This window comes from Heterodontus francisci, chromosome 5 (genome assembly GCF_036365525.1).
Source record: "Heterodontus francisci isolate sHetFra1 chromosome 5, sHetFra1.hap1, whole genome shotgun sequence".
In the NCBI taxonomy this organism is placed as follows: domain Eukaryota; kingdom Metazoa; phylum Chordata; class Chondrichthyes; order Heterodontiformes; family Heterodontidae; genus Heterodontus; species Heterodontus francisci.
In genome coordinates, this window is record NC_090375.1 from 193,561,787 (window position 1) to 193,583,980 (window position 22,194).

The following is a 22,194-nucleotide window of genomic DNA, read 5'->3' on the forward strand; positions in this document are numbered from 1 at the left end:
ACCTCTGCTCTTTGTGATTTTTATAAATGACTTGGATGAGGAAGTGGAAGGCTGGGTTAGCAAGTTTGCCAATGACACGAAGGTTGCTGGAGTTGTGGATAGTGTGGAAGGCTGTTGTAGGTTGCAACGGGACATTGACAGGATGCAAAGCTGGGCTGAGAAGTGGCAGATGGAGTTCAACCTGGAAAAGTGTGAAGTGATTCATTTTGGAAGGTCGAATTTGAATGCGGAATACAGGCTTAAAGACAGATTCTTGGTAGTGTGGAGGAACAGAGGGATCTTGGGGTCCATGTCCATAGATCGCTCAAAGTTGCCACCCAAGTTGATAGGGTTGTTAAGAAGGCATATGGTGTGTTGGCTTTCATTAACAGGGGGATTGAGTTTAAGAGCCGCGAGGTTATGCTGCAGCTCTATAAGGCCTTGGCTCGACCACACTTGGAATATTGTGTTCAGTTCTGGTCGCCTCATTATAGGAAGGATGTGGAAGCTTTAGAGAGGGTGCAGAGGAGATTTACCAGGATGCTGCCTGGACTGGAGGGCATGTCCTACGAAGAAAGATTGAGGGAGCTTGGGCTTTTCTCATTGGAGTGAAGGATGATGAGAGGTGACTTGATAGAGGGGTACAAGATGATGAGAGGCATAAATAGAGTGGATAGTCAGAGACTTTTTCCCAGGGTGGAAAGGGCTATCACCAGGGGGCATAATTTTAAGGTGATTGGAGGAAGGTTTCGGGGAGATTTCAGAGGTAGGTTCTTTGCACAGAGAGTGGTGGGTGCGTGGAATGCGCTGCCAGCGGTGGTAGTAGAAGCAGATACATTAGAGGCATTTAAGCGACTCTTGGATAGGTACATGGATGATAGTAGAATGAAGGGTAGGTAGTTAGTTTGATCTTAGAGTAGGTTAAAGGTTCGGCACAACATTGTGGGCCGAAGGGCCTGTACTGTTCTATGTTCTAACACCCTGAAGCCTCTCTGCATCCTCCTCACCCTCCCACCCAGTTTTGTGTCATCTGCAAATTTGGAGATATTACATTTAGTTCCCTCATCTACATCATTAATCTATATTGTGAATAGCTGGGGTCCGAGCACCGATCCCTGCGGTACCCCACTAGTCACTGCCTGCCATTCGGAAAAAGACCCATTTATCCCTACTCTTTGTTTCCTGTCTGCCAACCAATTTTCTATCCATGGCAATACACTACCCCCAATCCCATGCGCTTTAATTTTACACGCTAATCTCTTATGTGGGACTTTGTCAAAAGCCTTCTGAAAGTCCAAATAAACCACATCCACTGGCTCCCCCTCATCAACTCTACTGGTTACATCCTTGAAGAATTCTAGTAGATTTTTCAAGCATGATTTCCCTTTCGTAAATCCATGCTGACTCTGCCCGATTCTACCACTGTTCTCCAAGTGCTCTGCTATAAAATCTTTCATAATGGACTATGGAATTTTCCCCACTACTGACATCAGGCTGACTGGTCTATAATTCCCTGCTTTTTCTCTACCTCCCTTTTTAAATAGTGGGGTTACATTAGCTACCCTCCAATCCGTAGGAACTGTTCCAGAGTCTACAGAATCTTGGAAGATGACGACCAATGCATCCACTATTTCTAGGGCCACTTCCTCAAGTACTCTGGGATGCAGACCATCAGGCCCTGGGGATTTATCGGCCTTCAATCCTATCAATCTCCCCAACACCTTTTCTCTACTAATACTGATTTCCTTCAGTTCCTCTCACTAAGCCCTGTGTTCCCCAACATTTCTGGTATGATATTTGTGTCCTCCTTTGTGAAGACAGAACCAAAGTCTGCATTTAGTTGGTCAGCCATTTCTTTGTTCCCCATAATAAATTCCCCCGTTTCTGACTGTAAGGGACCTATATTCGTCTTCACCAATCTTTTTCTCTTCACATACCTATAGAAACCTGTAGTTATGTTCCTCGCAAGCTTGCTCTCGTACTCTATATTTTCCCCTTCTTAAACAATCCCTTGGTCCTCCTTTGCTGAATTCTAAACTGCTCCCAATCCTCAGGTCTGTTGTTTTTCTGACAAATTTATATGCCTCTTCCTTGGATCTAATGCTCTCTCTAATTTCCCTTGTAAGCCATGGTTTGGCTACCTCTCCCGTTTTACTTTTGTGCCAGACAGGGATAAACAATTGTTGCAGTTCATCCACGCGCTCTTTAAACGTTTGCCATTGCCTATCCACCGTCATCCCTTTAAGTAACGTTTCCCAATCTGTCATAGCCAACTCGCGCCTCATACCTTCAGAGTTTCCTTTACTAAGATTCAGGACCCTAGTCTCAGAATCAACTATGTCACTCTCCATCTTGATGAAGAATTCTATCATATTATGGTCGCTCATCCCCAAGGGGTCTCGCACCACTAGATTGTCAAATATTCCTCTCTCATTACACAACACCCAGTTTGGGATGGCCTGTTCTCTAGTTGGTTCCTCAACATATTGGTCCAGAAAACCATCCTGTATACACTCCAAGAATTCCTCCTCTACGGTATTGTGACCAATTTGATTTGCCCAATCTATCTGCAGATTAAAGTCACCCAAAATTACAGACGTTCCTTTATCGTATGCGTCTCTAATCTCCTGTTTAATGCCATTCCCAACATCACCACTCCAGTTTGGGAGTCTATATACAACCCCCACTAACGTTTTTTTGGCCCTTCGTGTTTCTCAGCTCTACCCATATAGATTCCACATCGTCAGAGCTAATATCCTTCTTCACTATTGCGTTAATTTCTTCTTTAACCAGCAATACAACTCCACCGCCTTTTGCTTTTTGTCTGTCCTTCCTAAATACTGAAAAACCCTGGATGTTCATTTCCCATTCCTGGTCACCTTGCAGCCATGTCTCTGTAATCCCGACTGTATCATACCCATTTACATCTATTTGCACGATTAATTCATCCACTTTATTGCGAATGCTCTGCGCATTAAGGCACAAAGACTTAAGGCTTGTCTTTTTAACATTACTTGTCCCCTTCCCACTATTTTTCACAGTGGCCCTGTTTGATTCTGGCCCTTGATTTCTCTGCCAATCACTTTTCTTATTCCCCTTACTGCCTTTTGTTCTGGTCTTTGATCCCCCCTCCTCTGACTCCTTGCAAAGGTTCCCCTCCTCCTGCCATTTCAGTTTAAACTCCCCAACCACTCTAGCAAATACTGCCCTAGGACATCAGTCCCGGTCCTGCCCAGGTGTAACCCATCCAGTTTGTACTGGTGCCACCTCCCCAGGAATCTAAAACCCTCCCCCTCACACCATCTCTTCAGCCACATATTCATCCAATATATCTTGCTATTTCTACTCTGACTAGCACATGGCACTGGTAGTAATCCTGAGATCACTACCTTTGAGGTCCTACTTTTCAACTTACTTCCTAGCTCCCTATATTCTGCTTTTAGGACCTCAGTTTTTTTTTTACCTATGTCATTTGTACCAATGTGTACCACGACCACTGGCTGTTCACCCTCCTCCTTCAGAATGTCCTGTAACTGCTCTGAGACATCCTTGACCCTTGCGCCAGGGAAGCAACATACCATCCTGGAGTCTCTTTTGCGGCCACAGAAACACCCATCTATTCCCCTTACAATTGAATCCCCTATAACTATTGCATTCCCACACTTTTTACTCCTCCTCTGTGCTGCAGAACCAACCATGGTGCAACAAATTGGGCTGTTGCTACTTTCTCCTGAGAGGCCATTCTCCCCCAACAGTATCCAAAGCAGTATATCTGTTTTGCAGGGGAATAGCCACAGGAGATTCCTGAGCTGCCTGCTTAGTCCTTTTGCTCTGTCTGGTGGTCACCCATTCCCTCCCTGCCAGTGGACTCTGAGCCTGCAGTGTAACCACCTCTCCACACGTGCTATCCACGATGCTCTCTGCCTCGTGGATGCTCCACAGTGTCCCCAGCTGCCGCTCCAGCTCGGAAACCCGGGCTTCCAGGACCTGCAGCTGGAGGCACTTCCTGCACACATGCCGGTCCCGGGCACTGGAAATGTTCCCTGCTTCCGACATGGAGCAGGAGGAGCATACCATGGCTTTGAGCTCTCCTGCCATGACTTAACCCTTTAAATTAACCTTTTGGAAGATCTTAATGTCAAATAATATCAGTTACACTAGGGCCCTTCTTCCCTGGTCCTCGATACTACAGAGCTCCCTAAAAAAAAAACACTACTTATTATATATGAAATAAATGGTAAACCTCTTACCTTAGATACTTACCCAGCTATATAGAGCTATTCCCCAACAGCAGTGACTCACCAATCACCTTGTAGCTTTCCTGTGACGTAACCGTTGCCTTTTTTTTTTCAAAACTCCAGCGCGCTGGAAGAGTTCCGACTGCTCTCACACAGGTCCGATTACTCTCCATTCCTGGACGTAAGTGAAGGCCCCGAGCCTCGCGCTGGATTTACTGCTCCCGTTTCTCGGCGTTTCCACACAGGTCCGACTGCTCTCCGCTCCTGGAGGCAGGCCACAGAATAAAATGAAACTCAACTGGAGACTGCACGAACTACTGCTACAATCGTCCATTATTTCATCATCCCCCCCATAATTTCCCTGATTGAATTTTCACTAACGAGTGCAAATTCAGTGAAAATTGCATAAATAATTATTATGCATACACAGCAGTACTCGGAGTACTGCAACCATTCCCAATAACTTCAGTGGATGTGATTTAGGGCTGTTATAGTTGATTGCAAACTATGATATGCATTATAGTGAAGGCACAATATATTCATTGGAACCAGTAACTAATTTCCATGGATGGGAAATTCTCTGCAAATATCCATGGGATCTTTCTGAATTTCCCACAAAACTCTAATAATTATTGGCATAATTTGTCTTCACAAATCGCAAGCTCCAGCTATGTGTTTACTTTAACAAAACTTTAGGCATTTGATGCACCTACTCTGCTTGATTTATTGGCTTTCAAGTTTTGTTATTTTCTTTTCTAAATAAAAAGATACATCTTGGGTCAGAATTTCCAATTACAATATTGGAGCTGAGGCAGGGCTCAATGGCAATATCGGAGAAAGATTTTGACACGTTGCAGTGTTACCTAGAGCTGGTGTTGTCACAACGTACATCTGCAACTGCAGGGTTTCCAGGCCACTCAGTGCATCCAAAATGCTTAGATCTGTCCTTCAAGAACTGTTTGGAAACAAAGATGCAAAGCACCTTCAATCACTCAAGGTCTGCAGGTCAGGTCTTCCTTCCTGATCAGCAGGTACTCAGACCCAGCATGAGTGGCACAGCTGGAGTCCGCTTTCATGATGCTGCCCTCTTTCCTTTGCGCCAGCCCCCCTCAGATGTCTGTTTAGGTAGGTGTTAAGACACAGGCTGAAAAAGGATCTGCAGTGACAAAAGTAACTGGCTGAAAAGTCCTCTTGGGAGCCCTAGACAAGCACCTCCTTGGTCTCTATCTCATGATACCATCCAGAAACAAGCATCTAGCACTCAGATATTACCTGGAAGCAGAACCAGGAAAGGTTCAACACCAGCACAGACAAGTATCAAGAGTATATGTGGAGGTAAAAAGTACTTGCAGTAAATAGGCACATGATAAGTCCAGCATTCTGAAGCAGGTCTGTTTCTGTTTCTCGTTTCAAAGAGGATGTTTGGAGGTTTGTTTGTAATGGGACACAGAGTTCCTGCCACACCTCTTAAGTTAAACTATTGCTTCCTTACTTCTTTGGAGTCATCATCGAGAGAACAATGTAGTTTGTAGACTGATGGAAGGGTATTGCAGAATTGTATTTCCGTTCCTTTGGTGCATAGCAAACCTACACTTCTCTCATTTCTTCTTCTTCCTGCTCCTGTTTCGGTCCCTTATAAGAATGTATAGAGGACTGCCCATAATGAATCCATAGTTAGGGCTCTATGTTAAAATAAGTGGAAATAAAATATTTCCCTGCCTAAAATCCTGAGCAAGAGTTTGAAGAATACTTTTGTTCCAGTAGCATAGATTTTTAAAAGAACTGTTCACTCAAAGCTGATATTTCAGGCAACGTTTGTCAGCATTCAAAGTCTGAGGACCCAACTACTACTTGATTTGACACACATGCAATTAACTTACCCATCCTTTTTTCACAATTTTAATTTAAGTCAGGTGCAGTTCTGGAGCAAATAGAGGTATTTCTGCAACATGAGCTACTGCCATCATTACTCTGCCATTTGCAAGCATGCACCAGTATGGGGGCAGGTGCATCTTCTGCCAGTTGTCACTTCTACTTGCACCCAAAATTCCAGTCCTCTATTCCAGGACTACATTACCTTTGTACCAAAAATAATCTTGGAATTTTTGACCATTATTTATATCCCCAACATTGTTTAGAATGACACATTGGAATCAGAAGGCCAAGCATCGAGGCTATTCCAACATATATTTGGGGAGCACCACAGTTAGATATGCACTTTGTTAAAAATGTTCACAAATTGAAACTAACAGAACTAATTCAAGAATGTTGCGATTCCTTTTGTCACAAATATGTTATAGAATTCCTGTATTAAAAAGGAAAAATAAGTTTTTTTTAGCAAACACAAATGTGGATGTTGAAGTGTTACAATGGGGAAGTAGGAACCTGACACCCAAGCACAAGATACTCAAAAGTGAAAGTAAAAAAGAGATTTTACTTTACAAAATAATTATGCTCACCTGCCGCACATTATTGTTTGCCGTCTTTTTCATTTCTTCATGTAGACCACGTGATGTTTTTAAATCCTATGTTTAAAAGTGCACAGGTCATGTGAAGTTTTATAAAATGATATTATATCATCTGGTTCAATATTTTCAGAGAACAGCATTCCACAGTTTTTATACATATAGTTTCTCAACCAGGTTTTTGTGTTTGTAGTCAATATGCTGAAAAACAGAACATTATTGATTTTTATTCTTTTCATGCGGAGTGAGCATCACTGGCAGTGCCAACATTTGTTGCCCATCCCTAATTGCCCTCGAGAAGGTGGCGGTGAGCCGCCTTCTTGAACTGCTGCAGGTCATCTGGTGTAGGTACACCCACAGTGCTATCAGGAAGGGATTCCAGGTTTTTGACCCAGTGACAGTGAAGGAATGATGATATATTTCCATGTCAGGATGGTGTGTGGCTTGGAGGGAAATTTGCAGATGGTGGCGTTCCCATGTGCCTGCTGCCCTTGTTCTTCTAGGCAGTAGAGGTCGCAGGTTTGGTAGGTGCTATCAAAGGAGACTTGGTGACTTGCTGCAGTGCATCTTGTAATTTCTTTGCCAGTAATTGCTTAAAACCCCATCCTAAATGTTGATTAAAGTTACCTATTGTCTCTCCATCCTCCTTGGTTGGAGGGCGCCATGGGGCACAAGTATGTTACAAAAACATAGAACTGTGAGACAGTAGAAAATACTTGACAGACATTCGTTGACCTTTGGAGTAAGTTGATACCACATGAAATGAGCGCAGATTTAGTGCAAGCATTCAGAAGGGAGCTGAATAAGTTCTTGAGAATGGCAAATATATTTACAAATAACAGGTAGGTATGTCATTGGAGTCTTGTAATCCAGTCACCGTGGTCTCCTGGAACTTGCTCGACTGCCTTCAGGGTTTGGAGAGGAATTTCCCAAAGCATGAGATTTCTTTCTCTCCCCCAGGAGATCACGTGGTTGCATGGGATGGGAGAAAATGGGGCAATGGTGTGCTAAGTTACTCCATGCTAGGGTAGGGCAGACTTGATGGACCCGTTAGCTTTTTCCTGTCCTTTTGCACATGGAGAGAGAAAAAGGGCAGCATTAGACCAAGTGGCTAATGTGGAGCAAAACACTAGCACGGTTGACCAGTTTCTCTGCTGTACAATTCTCTGACAAGAATTGGAAGTGACAAGTCTTGAAGAATAATTATATGGTGCAGGAAGTACAAAGATTTAACTCACAACTGCCTTATGGAACGGGCAACTGTGCACTTCAATGGAACAGCTGCACTTACAGGTACCCTGGACCCATGAATCAGGTCTGCATTGAGTGCTGCTTGACTGCAGAGAGTGTGAAAATGGGAGTTTGGTGAATGACAGGATTTTACGGGTTAATCACTCTCTAAAGTCTAGTTTTTGTTTACATTTAGCAATTAACTGAAATTACTGTTTAGGTTAAGAGGCAAGTTAAGTTTCTTCCAGTTTTAAATAGCGAAATACAAGATCTCAGAGCAGCTGTAGCTAGTTAAATAAATATCTAGCTTAAACTGGTTTCTGAGCTCAAGCAGAGCTCTAGCAAAGCTGATTCATCATTGTTTTTTCAGAGAGTATAAATTCAGGGGTCTCGGAGCGCTGCTTTGTCTGTACTGAGTGCTGCTTGAGTGCACAGAGTGTGTAGCGGAAGTTTGGTGACTGAGGGTGTTAGGTGAAGATGGGAACTATAAATTAATTAAGAACAATAAATTTAATTAACACAATAAAGATGGCAGGATAGGTGACATGTCATGGCTATAGTATGTAGGAACTCCTGGATGCCACGGCAATCCATGGCAACCACGTCTGTAATAAGAGTCTGTGGTTTGAGAAGCTTCGGCTCACAGTACATGAACTGGAGGTTGAGCTGCAGACATTGCGATGTATCAGGGAGCGGGAAAGTTACCTGGGCACTCTGTTCCAGAAGGCAGTCACACCCCTTAGGATAGGGTTGTCCGTCTTGGTTAGTGTTCAGGGACAGGTTAGTGGTCACTGACAGTCAGGCAGGCAAGGAGATCGAGAAGGTGGGAGTGCAGCAGCCTCAGCCCCTGCAATTGAGCAACAAGTTCGAAGTTTTTGCAGCTTGCATGGGCAAGAGCGAGGGCTATAGTGTGGATGAGCAGACTGACTATTCCACCAGGCAGGCAACACAGCCTTCTGGACTCTCGTTCTCGGCTGCAGAGAACAGAGTCTATCCTCTGACTATGACCAGGAAACCATTCAAGTGGGGGGAGTTAAAAGGAATGTAGTGATAGTAGGGAACAGTAAAGTAGGGGGATAGACAGTTCTCTGTAGCCAACAGCGAGAGTCCAAAAGGCTATGTTACCAGCCCAGTGCCAGGGTTCAGGACATCTGCTCAAGGCTGGAGAGGAACATGCAGTGGGAGGGGGTGGAGCCAGTGGTTGTGGTCGACATAGGTACCAACGAGATAGACAGGGCGAGGAAAGAGGTTCTGCATAAGTAGTATGAGGAGCTGGGCACTAAATTAAAATGCAGAACCTCAAAGGTAATAATCTCTGGATTATTACCTGAGCCAGGTGCAAAATTGGCATAGGTTCAATAAGATCAGAGAGATGAATGCATGGCTCAAAGACTGGTGTGGGAGAAGTGGATTCCGGTTTGTGGGGCAGTGGCATCAATACTGGGGAAAATGGAGGCTGTACCGTTGGGACGGACTTCACCTGAACTGTGCTGGGACCAGTGCTCTGGCGAGTTGTATAACTAGGGAATAGAGAGGGCTTAAAACTAAATGGAGGGAGGAAAGGATCATGTAGGGGAAGATTTAGTAAATTAAAGGGAAATGACAAGGCAAAAGATCAAGGTAGTAATAAAGGTAATGATGATCAGAGTATGGCAGGAAGGGACAGTGATTGCAAACTTAAGAGTGTGCCAACAGATAGGGCCACAGTTTACAAAAACAGTAAAACAAAACTGAATTAAGGGTTCTGTATCTGAATGCCTGCATCATATGCAATAAAACAGATGAATTGACAGCTCAAACAGAAATTCATATGTATGACCTGACAACCATTAGAGACATGGCTGCATGGAAACCAAAGCTGCGACCTGAATATCCAAGGGTACGCGATATTCAGGAAGGACAGGAAGCTGGGAAAAAGTGGTGGGGTAGCTGTTAATTAAAGAGGATATTAGTACTGTAGTGAGAGATAACCTTAGTTCTAAAGGTCAAGACATAGAATCAGTTTGAGTGCAACTACGAAACAGCAAGGGGCAGAAAACATTGGTGGAAGTTGTTTATAGGCCAACATCAGTGGTAATGTAAATCACAGTAAAAATCAGGAAATTAGAGATGCGTGCAACAAGGGTAATCCAGTAATCATGGAGCATTTCAATCTACATACAGACAGGGTAAGCTTTATTAGTACTAATGTTGTGGAGGACGAATTCTTGGAATGTATGCAAGATGGTTTTCTAGAGCAGTATGTTGAGGAACCAACTAGGGAACGGGCTATTTTAAATAGAGTATTGTGCAATGAGGTACGCATAAGTAGTCAAGGAGCCTTTAGGAAAGAATGACCGTAATATGATAGAATTTTACATTAAGTTTGTAAGTGATGTAGTTCAATTAGAAACTAGGGTCTTAAATCTAAGCCAAGGAAACTATGAAGGTATGAGGGCAAATTGACCACGGTGGATTGGGAAACCAGGTTAAAAGGTATGATAGCCGACAGGCAATGGCTAACATGTAAAGAACTAATACATAGTTTACAACAAAAATACATTCTTCAGTATTGCTGAAAACAGAGACTTTTTGTCGAAGCTTTTCGTCTTGCACTCATCAGGACAATTTGCAAAAATACCAATGTAAAGGAAAGCAACAAATTTATACTGTATGAGAAGAGTGTGCTGATTGGTTGGCAAGTGGACTCTGATTGGTAGAGGCATTGCCATGGAGAATGCACCAGTTTATGGTGACTGAAAGTTAACTGCAGGAAAATGGTGTTGAAGTGCAAGATCAGCCATGATCTCATTGAATGGTGGAGCGGCTCGAAGGGCTGAATTGCCTACCCCTGCTCCTATTTCTTGTGTTCTTGTAAATCAGAGCCACAATGCTGGAAACCCTATCTCTGACCCATGTTCCATGGCAGCGTGACTAGCAACTGGGAGAACAGGATCATAGAATTACCCTTGCATTTGGTTTATACTGTACTTACTGGTTTTGTCCTTCTGGCAGCATTAAGAGTCAGTTCTTTCATTAATCTTTTAACGAAATGGTATCTTCCAGGAGTGCGAGAGGAAAAAGGTGGTGGTAATTTGATACTCTTAGTACTGGGGCCCATCACAGATCAAAAATTCCATGAAATAGATGGGGAAAACAGGGAAAGAAAAACTCAGATACAGCATCGTAACATTAAGGTGAAGGGGCAGGAAGATTGCACTTAAGAATTCAGAAGTAGAATCTGACGTTTAAAGTTCCATTTAAAAACAAGCAGAACAATGGAGTGTCACATGAAGTGCTTCCTAAAAGATATTGCCGGAATTTTACGGTGGGGGGGAACGGGGGCCAGCCTCTGACGTCAAAGTTGGTGGTGAACCCGCTTCCACCTCGCCTGAGGATCTGTTCTGTATTTTACAGGTCCCCAGGCTTTAACAGATCAGAGGCGGGACTTGCACCTGCTTGAGGGAGGAAGTCCCGCTTCATTGAGCTGCCGGCCAATCAGCGGGCTGGCAGCTCTTAGTCTCAGCAGCGCCACCGGGAGTGGTGGCCACTGCTGGGACTGCAGCCCAGCCGAAGATACAAGACATGGAGCCGGGAGGAAAGGTAAGTTTTGGTTGCCTCGCTGGGGGTAATCGGTCGGGCCCCGGTGAGGCAAGGGTAGTCGGTTGGGGGGAAGGGGGCATGTTGGGTGCTAGGGGTGGTTGGGGTAGCGGGGGTGGCCCTCCATCGGGCACCCTGTGCAGGGCTGCACCTGGGACAATCAGCAGCTGCCTGGTTTTCACAGGTGACTTTCCCAGCTCCAGGACGCCCGCTTGCCATGCATAAAATCTGCGTGGAGGCCCTTAAGTGGCCGTTAAGTGGCCAATTAAGGGCCTTGATTGGCCTGGGGCGGGCGGGCCGTTTTTCCCTTCCCTCACCCTACGTAAAGGGCGGCAGAGGCGGGAATGGATTGGGAAAGCCTCCCAGAGCCTCTCGCTCCATTTTACGCCACCATCCCACTCTTTGGGGTGGCGTAAAATTCCGGCCCATATTACAATAGGCAGCTAGATATTATCTGATCCTGTAAGTAATCCACAATTCATTACACATACAAAGAACCGCGCTCTCACCAAGGAAGAAAAGGTAACCTTTAAGGAAAGCGAGGAACTTGTCAGATAAAGCTGATACATGGTAAGCATATGGACAGACAACTTAGTATGCTGAACAATAAAATTAAATTGTGTTTGCCTTAGGATTATTCATTTAAGTTGCATGCTTAGGCCTCTCTGTACAATGGCAATGAAATGGATATCTTGAACACTGAAAGTCTACGCCTGTATGTTTGTACCTGAACAGAAAGGAAAATGGAAAGGATACATAGGGTGAGATTTTAACTAACTCAAAACCCACCCACTTGCAGAGTTAAAAATCAGGCCCATGGAATTTACATATGTGGATAAAAATATAACTGGAGACCAGTCATTTCATGTCCCTCTGCCCTCTCAGCTGACAATGGAAACATTAGGAGCAGCAGTTGGGAGTACCCTGCAGCTCATCCTTTCTGGTCCTGAACGCTGATCTCATTATCATCCAAACCAGGAAAATCTAGTATCAGAGGAGTACAAGCATGGCTTATCTAATGCTTAGCTTTCCTGGCTTGGATGCTTCCTCCCCTCCACCACCCCCCGCCACAAGATAAGAGAGTTGGAAGTTAATCATTGGATGTCCAAGGGAAACACTTGCAACTGGTCCAAGACAAAGAAAGCAATGCTGTAATTTCCTACTATATCTTTAAATAAAATCCATCATTACCTAGTTTTGGGGAGAAGGAAAGATTCTGCTTCCCTTTCAATTATATACATTTTAGCAATACTGATATTTTTCTGCACTATTAGCCCTGAAAAACACTGGTATCTGGAATTAGATGGTGATTTTGTGTGAGGGAAATTTTGAATACATACTACTTAAAACACCTTGCATGTAACAGTAATTGCTCTTTTCACAGGAAATGATTGAATTTATGAAGACCTGAATCATTATAGAACTCATTGTAAAAAGGAACATTATTTTGTTATTAGTATGATTGCCACGGGTCATCTCAATCACATCTGAAGCAAAACCGCAAAGTATTAATTTAACACTTAAAAAGGAAAGCTTCCGGCACAAAGAATAGGTGGGGTTTAATATGAATATTTTGAGATTTTCATATTTCAAAAAAATCTCGATGAAGCTGGGTGTACTGCTGATGGATTAGTCAGTCATTATAATCAGGCTTGCATGAAGGCCATCAGATCTTACCACCCCACTCTCCTAACCCATACAAGCTGTCTGTCCAACCTTCCATTCAAATCTTCCTATATGCAGGCTGTATGGGCATAGTGGTAAAGTCACTGGATTAGTAATCCAGAGCCCAGGCTAATGCTCTGGGGGCATGGGTTCAAATCCCACCATGACAGATGGTGAAATTTGAATTCAATTAATAAATCTAGAATTAACAGCTTGTCTAGTGACCATTGTCAATTGTTATAAAAACCCATCTAGTTCACTAATGTCCTTTAGGGAAGAAAATCTGCCATCAGCAATGTGGTTGACTGTTAAATGGCCTAGCAAGCCGCTCTGTTATATCAAAACGTTAGGACTGCAGCGGTTCAAGAAGACAGCTCACTACTACCTTCTCATGGGCAATAAATGCTGGCCTAACCAGCACAGAATCACAGAATAATACAGTGCAGAAGAGGCCCTTCGGCCCATCGAGTCTGCACTGATGCATTAAAGACACCTGACCTGTCTACCTAATCCCATTTGCCAGCACTTGGCCCATAGCCTTGAATGTTATGACGTGCCAAGTGCTCATCCAGGTACTTTTTAAAGGATGTGAGACAACCCGCCTCTACCACCCTCCCAGGCAGGACATTCCAGACTGTCACCACCCTCTGGGTAAAAAAGTTCTTCCTCAAATCCCCCTTAAACCTCCCGCCCCTCACCTTAAACTGACCTTTCAACTAAGAGGAACAGCTGCTCCCTATCCACCCTGTCCATGCCCCTCATAATCCTGTACACCTCAATCAGGTCACCCCTCAGTCTTCTCTGCTCCAGCGAAACCAACCCAAGCCTATCCAACCTCTCTTCATAGCTTAAATGTTCCATCCCAGGCAACATCCTGGTGAATCGCCTCTGCACCCCTTCCAATGCAATCATATCCTTCCTATAATGTGGCAACCAGAATTGCACACAGTACTCCAGCTGTGGCCTTACCAAAGTTCTGTACAACTCCAACATGACCTCCCTGCTTTTGCAATCTATGCCTCGATTGATAAAGGCAAGTATCCCATATGCCTTTTTCACCACCGTATTAACTTGCCCTTCTGCCTTCAGAGATCTATGGACAAACAGGCCAAGGTCCCTTTGTTCCTCGGAACTTCCCAGTGTCAGGCCATTCATTGAATACTTCCTTGTCACATTACTCCTTCCAAAGTGTATCACCTCACACTTTTCAGCAGTAAATTCCATCTGCCACTTTTCTGCCCATTTGACCATCCCGTCTATATCTTCCTGTAACCCAAGACACTCCACCTCACTGTTAACCACTCGGCCAACCTTTGTGTCATCCGCAAACTTACTGATCCTACCCCCCGCATGGTCATCTATGTCGTTTATATAAATGACAAACAATAGGGGACCCAGCAGAGATCCCTGTGGTACGCCACTGGACACTGGCTTCCAGTCACTAAAACAGCCGTCTGTCATCACTCTCTGCCTCCTACAGCTAAGCCAATTTTGAATCCACCTTATCAAGTTATCCTGTATCCCATGTGCATTTGCTTTCTTGATAAGTCTCCCATGTGGGACCTTGTCAAAGGCTTTGCTGAAATCCATGTAAACTACATCAACTGCACTACCCTCATCTACACACCTGGTCACATGTTCAAAAAATTCAATCAAGTTTATTAGGCATGACCTCCGTCTGACAAAGTCATGCTGACTATTCCTAATCAAATTTTGCCTCTCCAAGTGGAGATAGATTCTCTCCTTCAAAATTTTATCCAATAGTTTCCCTACCACTGACGTGAGACTCACTGGTCTGTAGTTCCCTGGCTTATCTCTACAACCTTTCTTAAATAGTGGGACCGCATTAGCTGTTCTCCAGTCCTCTGGCACCTCCCCCGTGGCCAGAGAGGAATTAAAAATTAGGGTCAGAGCCCCTGCAATCTCCACCCTCGCCTCCCACAGTATCCTGGGACACAAATCGTCCGGACCTGGAGATTTGCCCACTTTTAAGCCTTCCAAAACCTCCAATACCTTGTCACTCCCTATGACAATTTGCTCAAGAACCTCACAGTCTCTCTCTAAGTTCCATATCTACATTCTCATTCTCTTGGGTGAAGACAGTTGTGAAGTATTCATTCAACACCCTACCAATGTCCTCGGGCTCCACCCACAAATTTCCCCCTTGGTCCCTAATGGGTCCGACTCTTTCCCTGGGTATCCTCTTCCCATTGATATAATTAAAGAATATCTTGGGATTTTCCCTACTTTTACCAGCCAGAGCTTTCTCATATCCCCTCTTTGCTCTCCTAATTGCTTTCTTAAGCTCCATCCTACACTTTCTGTACTCCACTAATGCTTCCATTGATTTGCTCTCCTTGTATTTGCTAAAAGCCTTTCTTTTCCTTCTCAACGTACCCTGAATGTTTCTGGTCATCCATGGTTCTCTGGGCTTGTTGCTCCTACCCATTACCCTAGAGGGAACATGTTGGGCCTGTACCCTCCCCATTTCCTTTTTGAATGCCCCCCACTGCTCTTCTGTAGATTTCCCGACAAGCAACTTTTTCCAGTTTACCTTGGCCAGATCCTGCCTTATTTTATTAAAATTCGCTCTCCCCCAATCCAAAACCTTTTTTTGCAGCTTGTCTATTTCTTTCTCCATAAAAAGCTTAAATTGTACCATGTTGTGGTCGCTATCACCAAAATGCTCCCCCACCAACACATCAACCACCTGTCCGGCTTCATTCCCCAGAATTAGGTCCAGCACTGCACCCTCCCTTGTTGGATCCTCTATATATTGAGCTAAAAAGTTCTCCTGTATATATTTTAAGAACTCCACTCCATCTAAGCCCTTAGCATGATGACTATCCCAATTAATGTTGGGTAAGTTGAAATCAACTAATACAATTACCCTATTATTTTTACACACCTCTGCAAATTGCGCACATATTTGCTCCTCAATTTCCCGCTGACTATCTGGGGGTCTATAATAAACACCTAGCAATGTGGCTGTCCCTTTTTTATTCCTAAACTCTACCCATAAAGCTTCATTTGATGCCCCCTCCAAGATATCATCTCACCTTACTGCAGTAACTGACTCCTTAACTAATATTGCAATGCCCCTTCCTCTTTTACCCCCTCCTCTGTCTCGCCTGAAGATTCTATATCCCGGGATATTGAGCTACCAATCCTGCCCCTCCCTCAACCATGTCTCCGTGATGGCTACTATATCACAATTCTACGTGTCAATCCTTGCCCTTAACTCATCCGTTTTACCTGCAATACTCCTGGCATTAAAGTCTTCCATTCTGGTCTTACTCCCTTGAAACTTACTTCCGCTGTATTCCCTCTGACTTGTTCGCTTTCCTGGGCAACACCCACATTCCATGAACGAATAAAAAAAAAAAGGCTCCACCATCTCAGCTTCAGACTTCCGTGGGATTTTCATTTTAAACTGACATCAATTCCAAGGGCACCAATCTGTAATCTGTAGTCATAAGCCACATACACTCCATCACGTATAATCACGGCAGTGCCCAAGAATCTAAGTTTGACCCTGTCACATTTCAATTAACAACCTGATACTTGCAGGGCATTACTTTAAAAGACCACAATCACCCAATTTCCAGCTGAGGACTAAACTTATCAATGCCATTAAAAAAATCCCTATATTGCACCCATTGATCTCAAAATAAGATACATTCACTTGCATTTTGATTTCACCATCTATTTCTATAACTTCTCTTTCGGCACTGACCCTCTCTCGGCATTCTTAGCTGCAAGATTCATATTAAATTGCTGCAAGTGGACTTAGAGACTTCACGGAACACACAGCTCTGTGCTCGACTGTTAATTATAAGCATGTGACTGGCGAGCATTGACATTGGCAGTAAGACCACCACTACAGCTGATACACATACAGTAAAGGGAAATAAAGTGAACCAGTCCTCAGTGAGTGAGCATTCTGACCAGTAGCACTAACAAGGTGAATTTAATGGTAACATTATCTCTAACAAGAGGATCATGAAGAAGTAGCGAAAGGGCGTTATGTCATTGCAGAGTGGAGACATGATCACTGCATGATTGAGGTGAAAGTTCAGTTACTCTACAAACAACAAGGAAGACCATTTTAAACCTGAAAATGTTTCATCTAAGAGCTAGTGTTCCAGGAAATAAAGGATAGGTTTTAAAATATCACAATAATAGATACTTGGGTGAAGGCCTGCAATGTGGAACTAAAGACAACCTACCTTGAGATAAAACATGGATATTTTAAACAGGCGTTGACTGCAAGAAGCAAAAGATTTATGTTTCTCTGAAATTCCATTATCATCAAGTACTTTTGCCACAACTTCTTTCAGCATCTAAGGAAAAAGACCAAAGTGAAAACTAAAATTAAGGAACATTTCTGTGCTCAAGTCCCGTTCCTGAATGGTTCAGAAGATGTGTTACCACTTTCTTACAAATTAGTTTCAAATATGCTTCTGAAAACTGATCTGTGAATTGACATATCTCAGTTATATTGCATTGGTGCAGTAACACTATTTAGAATGGGCAACCAATATTTAACAATAAAGTAAAGGAATTATGAGCAATAACTTTGAAATACTGGGGCTGAATTTCTTTCACTGATATTTAATCAGCTGTAAACATAATCCTACCTAAAAGGGTAGGTGCAAATAGTGCTGAATTCTATGGTGCAATTTCATTTTCATACTTACTTGCTGGGCGGTGGGAGAGGGATATTGAATGTAAGCGAGTTTTAACAGGCTGGGACCAAAAAGAAGCGTCACAACCAACCAACAAAAGGTCTGCTAACCATTTGGAGCCTCTAAAGACATTTCAAGCATGAGCATGTTTGTCAAGTAGATTAAGAAGTGGCAGTCATAAATGAAGGGAAAGGAAATCCTGGGTGCAGGCATGAGTCTAAGACAAATGATGGTGCAGCCAAGGTGGCACTAGATTCATTGCTTTTGAGGAGGATTGTCGTCAGTACCATTCAACAATCCCATGCCGTGGGTCAGCATTGCAGCACAGTTAGAGTCATAAGAGTTTTACAGCACAGAAACAGGCCCTTCGGCCCAACATGCCTGCGCCGACCATCAAGCACCTGTCCTAACTAATCCCATTTCCCCGCACTTGGCTCGTAGCCTTGTACGTTATGGCATTTCAGGTCTTCAGCTAAATATTTCTTGAATGTCGTGAGTATTCCTGCCTCTACCACCCTCTGGGTGAAAACGTTTCTCCTCAGTTCCCCTCTGAACCTTCTGCCTCTTACCTTAAATCTATGCCCCCTAGTTATTGACCTCTCCGCTAAGGGAAAAAGTTTCTTCCTATCTATCCTATCAATGTCCCTCATAATTTTGTATACCTCAATCGGGTCCCCCCCTCAGCCTTCTCCGCTCTAAGGAAAACAACCCCAGCCTATCCAGTCTGTCTTCATAACTGAAATGCTCCAGCCCAGGCAACATCCTCCTCTGCACCCTCTCCATTGTAATCACATCTTTCCTATAGTGTGGTGACCAGAACTATACACAGTACTCCAGCTGTAGCCTAACCAGTACTTTATACAGCTCCATCATAACCTCCCTGCTCTTATATTCTATGCCTTGGCTAATAAAGGCAAGTATCCCGTATGCCTTCCTAACCACCTTATCTACCTGTGCTGCTGCCTTCAGTGATCTATGGACAAGCACCCCTAGGGTCCTACCATCCATCCCATATTCCATTGCCTTGTTGGACATCCCAAAGTGCATCACCTCACACTTCTCAGGATTAAACTCCATTTGCCACTGCTCTGCCCATCTTACCAGTTCATCTATATCATCCTGTAATCTAAGGCTTTCCTCCTCACTATTTACGACACCACCAATTTTCGTGTCGTCTGCGAACTTACTGATCATACCTCCTATATTCAAATCTAAAATCATTAATGTACACTACAAATAGTAAGGGTCCCAGCACCGATCCCTGCGGTATCCCACTGGTCACAGGCTTCCATTCACCAAAAACAACCCTCTACCATCACCCTCTGCCTCCTTCCACTAAGCCAATTTTGAATCCAATTTGCCAAATTAGCCTGGATCCCGTGAGCTTTTACTTTCTTAACCAATCTCCCATGCGGGACCTTATCAAAAGCCTTACTGAAGTCCATGTAGACTACATCAACTGCTTTACCCTCATCTACACACCTCGTCATCTCCTCAAAAAATTCAATCAAATTTGTTAGACACAATCTCCCCCTGACAAAGCCATGCTGACTATCCCTGATTAATCCCTGCCTCTCCAAGTGGAGATTAATCCTGTCTCAGAATTTTTTCCAATAATTTCCCTACTGTAATTACCTGGTTCATCCCTGCTACCCTTCTTGAATAATGGTACTACATTCGCTGTCCTCCAATCCTCTGGTACCTCTCCTGTGGCCAGAGAAGATTTGAAAATTTGTGTCAAAGCCCCCGCTATCTCCTCCCTTGCCTCACATAGCAGCCTGGGATACATCTCATCTGGGCCTGGGGATTTAGCCACCTTTAAGCCTGCTAATACAGCCTATACTTCCTCCTTTACAATGCTAATTTGATCAAGTATATCACAATCCCCCTCCCTGATCACTACACCTACATCGTCCCTGTCCATAGTGAACACAGATGAAAATTAATTGTTCAAAACTTCACCTATGTCCTCCGGCTCCACACACATGTTGCCTCTTTGATCCCTAATGGGCCCCACTTTTTCCCTGGTTATCCTCTTGCCCCCAACATACTTATAAAACACCTTGGGATTTTCCTTCATCTCTTCTGCCAGTGATTTTTCATGCCCCCTCTTCGCTCTCCTAATTTCTTTTAAGTACTCCCCTACACTTTCTAGACTCCTCTAGGGCCTCCGCTGTTTTCAGCGCTCTGAATCTGCCATATGCCACCTTTTTTTCCTTATCCAATCCTCTATATCCCTTGACATCCGGGGTTCCCTAGACCTGTTGGTCCTACTCTTCACTTTTACAGGAACATGCTGCACCTGAACCCTCACAATTTTCCTTCCAAATGAGTCCTACTGGTCTGATGTAGACTTTCCTATAAGAAGCTGCTCCCAGTCCACTTTGGCCAGATCCTGGTTTATCATATTGAAATCTGCCTTCCCCCAATTCAGTACTCTTATTTCAGGTCCCTCCATGTCCTTTCCCATAACAACCTTTAATCTTAGAAAGTTATGGTCACTATCCCCAAAATGCCCCCCTCCACTTGTACCACTTGTCCGGCTTCATTCCCTAGTATTAGGTCCAGTACTGTCCCATCTCTTCTAGGACTCTCTACGTGCTGGCTGTGTGCACTTGAAGAATTCCGCCCCCTTTAAGCTTTTTGCACTAATACTATCCCCTCTAATATAGAGGAAGTTGAAATCTCCTACTATTATTACCCTATTATTGCACCTCTCTGAGATTTGCCTACATATCTGCTCCTCTACTATTGCCTGACTAATTGGAGGTCTGTAGTTCACTCTCAGCCAAGTGATTGCCCCCTTTTTGTTTTTAAGTTCTGCTCATATGGCCTCATTAGAGGAACCTTCTAGGATATCATCCCTCCTTACTTAAGCAATTGACTCCTTAATCAGTGCAATGCCACCTCCTCTTTTACCCCCTCCCCTGTCACATCTGAAGATTCTATACCCTGGGATATTAAGCTGCCAATCCTGCCCTTCCCTCAACCATGTCTCAGTGATAGCAATATCATATTCCCATGTGTTCATCAACACCCTCAATTCATCTGCCTTACAAGTAAGACTCCTTGCATGAAAATAGATACAATCCAGTCTTGCATTATTTGCCTGAGCCTTAACAGGTCTACATTTACTCTGTCCTCCGGACTGACTTAGCTTCACATTTATATTTGATTGTACATCACCCCCTACTGTGCTTCCACTCTGTATCCCACCCCCCTGCCAAATTAGTTTAAACCCCCCCAACAGCACTAGCAAACCTCCCAGCAAGGATGCTGGTCCCGTTCTGGTTCAGCTGCAACCCGTCCATCTTATACAGATCCCACCATCGCCAGAAACAGGCCCAGTGATCCAGGAAACTAAAGCCCTCCCTCCTGAACCATCTCCCCAACCATGCATTCATCTGCTCTAACCTCCTATTCATCTACTCACTAGCCCGTGGCACCGGAAGAAACCCAATTACAACCTTTGAAGTCCTACTTTTTAATCTGCTGCCTAGCTCCCTAAATTCTTTTTGCAGGACCTCATCCCTTTTTCTACCTATGTCATTGGTACCAACGTGGACCACGACCTCTGGCTGTGCACCCTCACCCTCCAGAATACTTTGTAGCCACTCAGTGATATCCACGACCCTTGCACCAGGGAGGCAACATATCATCCTGGAATCACGTCTGCGACCACAGAAACGCCTATCTGTTCCTCTAACCATAGAATCCCCTACCACTATTGCCCTCTTGTCCCTTTTTCTCCATCCCAGCATAGCCGAGTCAGCCATGACATCGTCATGACTCTCGGTGCATTCTCCAGAGGAACCCTCTCTCTCATCGCTACTCAGAATTGAATACCGGTTAGAAAGTGGGATGTCCTCTGGGGACACCTGCACTACCTGCCCTGACTTCTTTGTCCGTCCGGCAGCCACCCAATCACCCTCCCCCACCTGTGCTCGCCTCGGCACCGGCTTGACTACCTCCTGAAACGTGCCATCCACGTAGTCCTCCACCTCGCGGATGCGCCACAGTGACTCCAGCCGCCACTCGAGCTCCGAAACCTGAAGCTCAAGCTTCTGCAAATGAAGACACTTGCTGCAGATATGTTTGCCAAGATCACATGGCACTTCCACGACTTCCAACATTGCACAGGAGGTACATTCCACTTGGCCAAGCTGCCCCATTACTTACTTTTACAATGAAAAAAAAACTTGCTTATGTAATAACTTACCAGCTGTTTAAAATCAACTTTTATCCCCTGTACCTTTGAGGCTGAGAAAGAACAAGACCAAAGAGCACCTTCCACCGCCCCCAGCCAATGAAAATACCCACATTTAACTTTCAGCCTCACTCCATGCAAAC

At 44.2% G+C, this 22,194-nt stretch overlaps 1 protein-coding gene across 1 annotated transcript in view; it reads right to left on the bottom strand.

Annotated features, from left to right (window-relative positions):
* mtbp (MDM2 binding protein) overlaps window positions 1-22,194 on the bottom strand; it is a 142,723-nt gene that overhangs the window by 7,886 nt on the left and 112,643 nt on the right. Inside the window, exons 20-21 of the mRNA XM_068032555.1 lie at window positions 17,386-17,499; window positions 6,677-6,742 (exon numbers count right to left, since the gene is read on the bottom strand). Coding sequence (XP_067888656.1) covers window positions 6,677-6,742; window positions 17,386-17,499 — 180 coding nt within the window. The remainder of the gene's footprint in view (window positions 1-6,676; window positions 6,743-17,385; window positions 17,500-22,194) is intronic.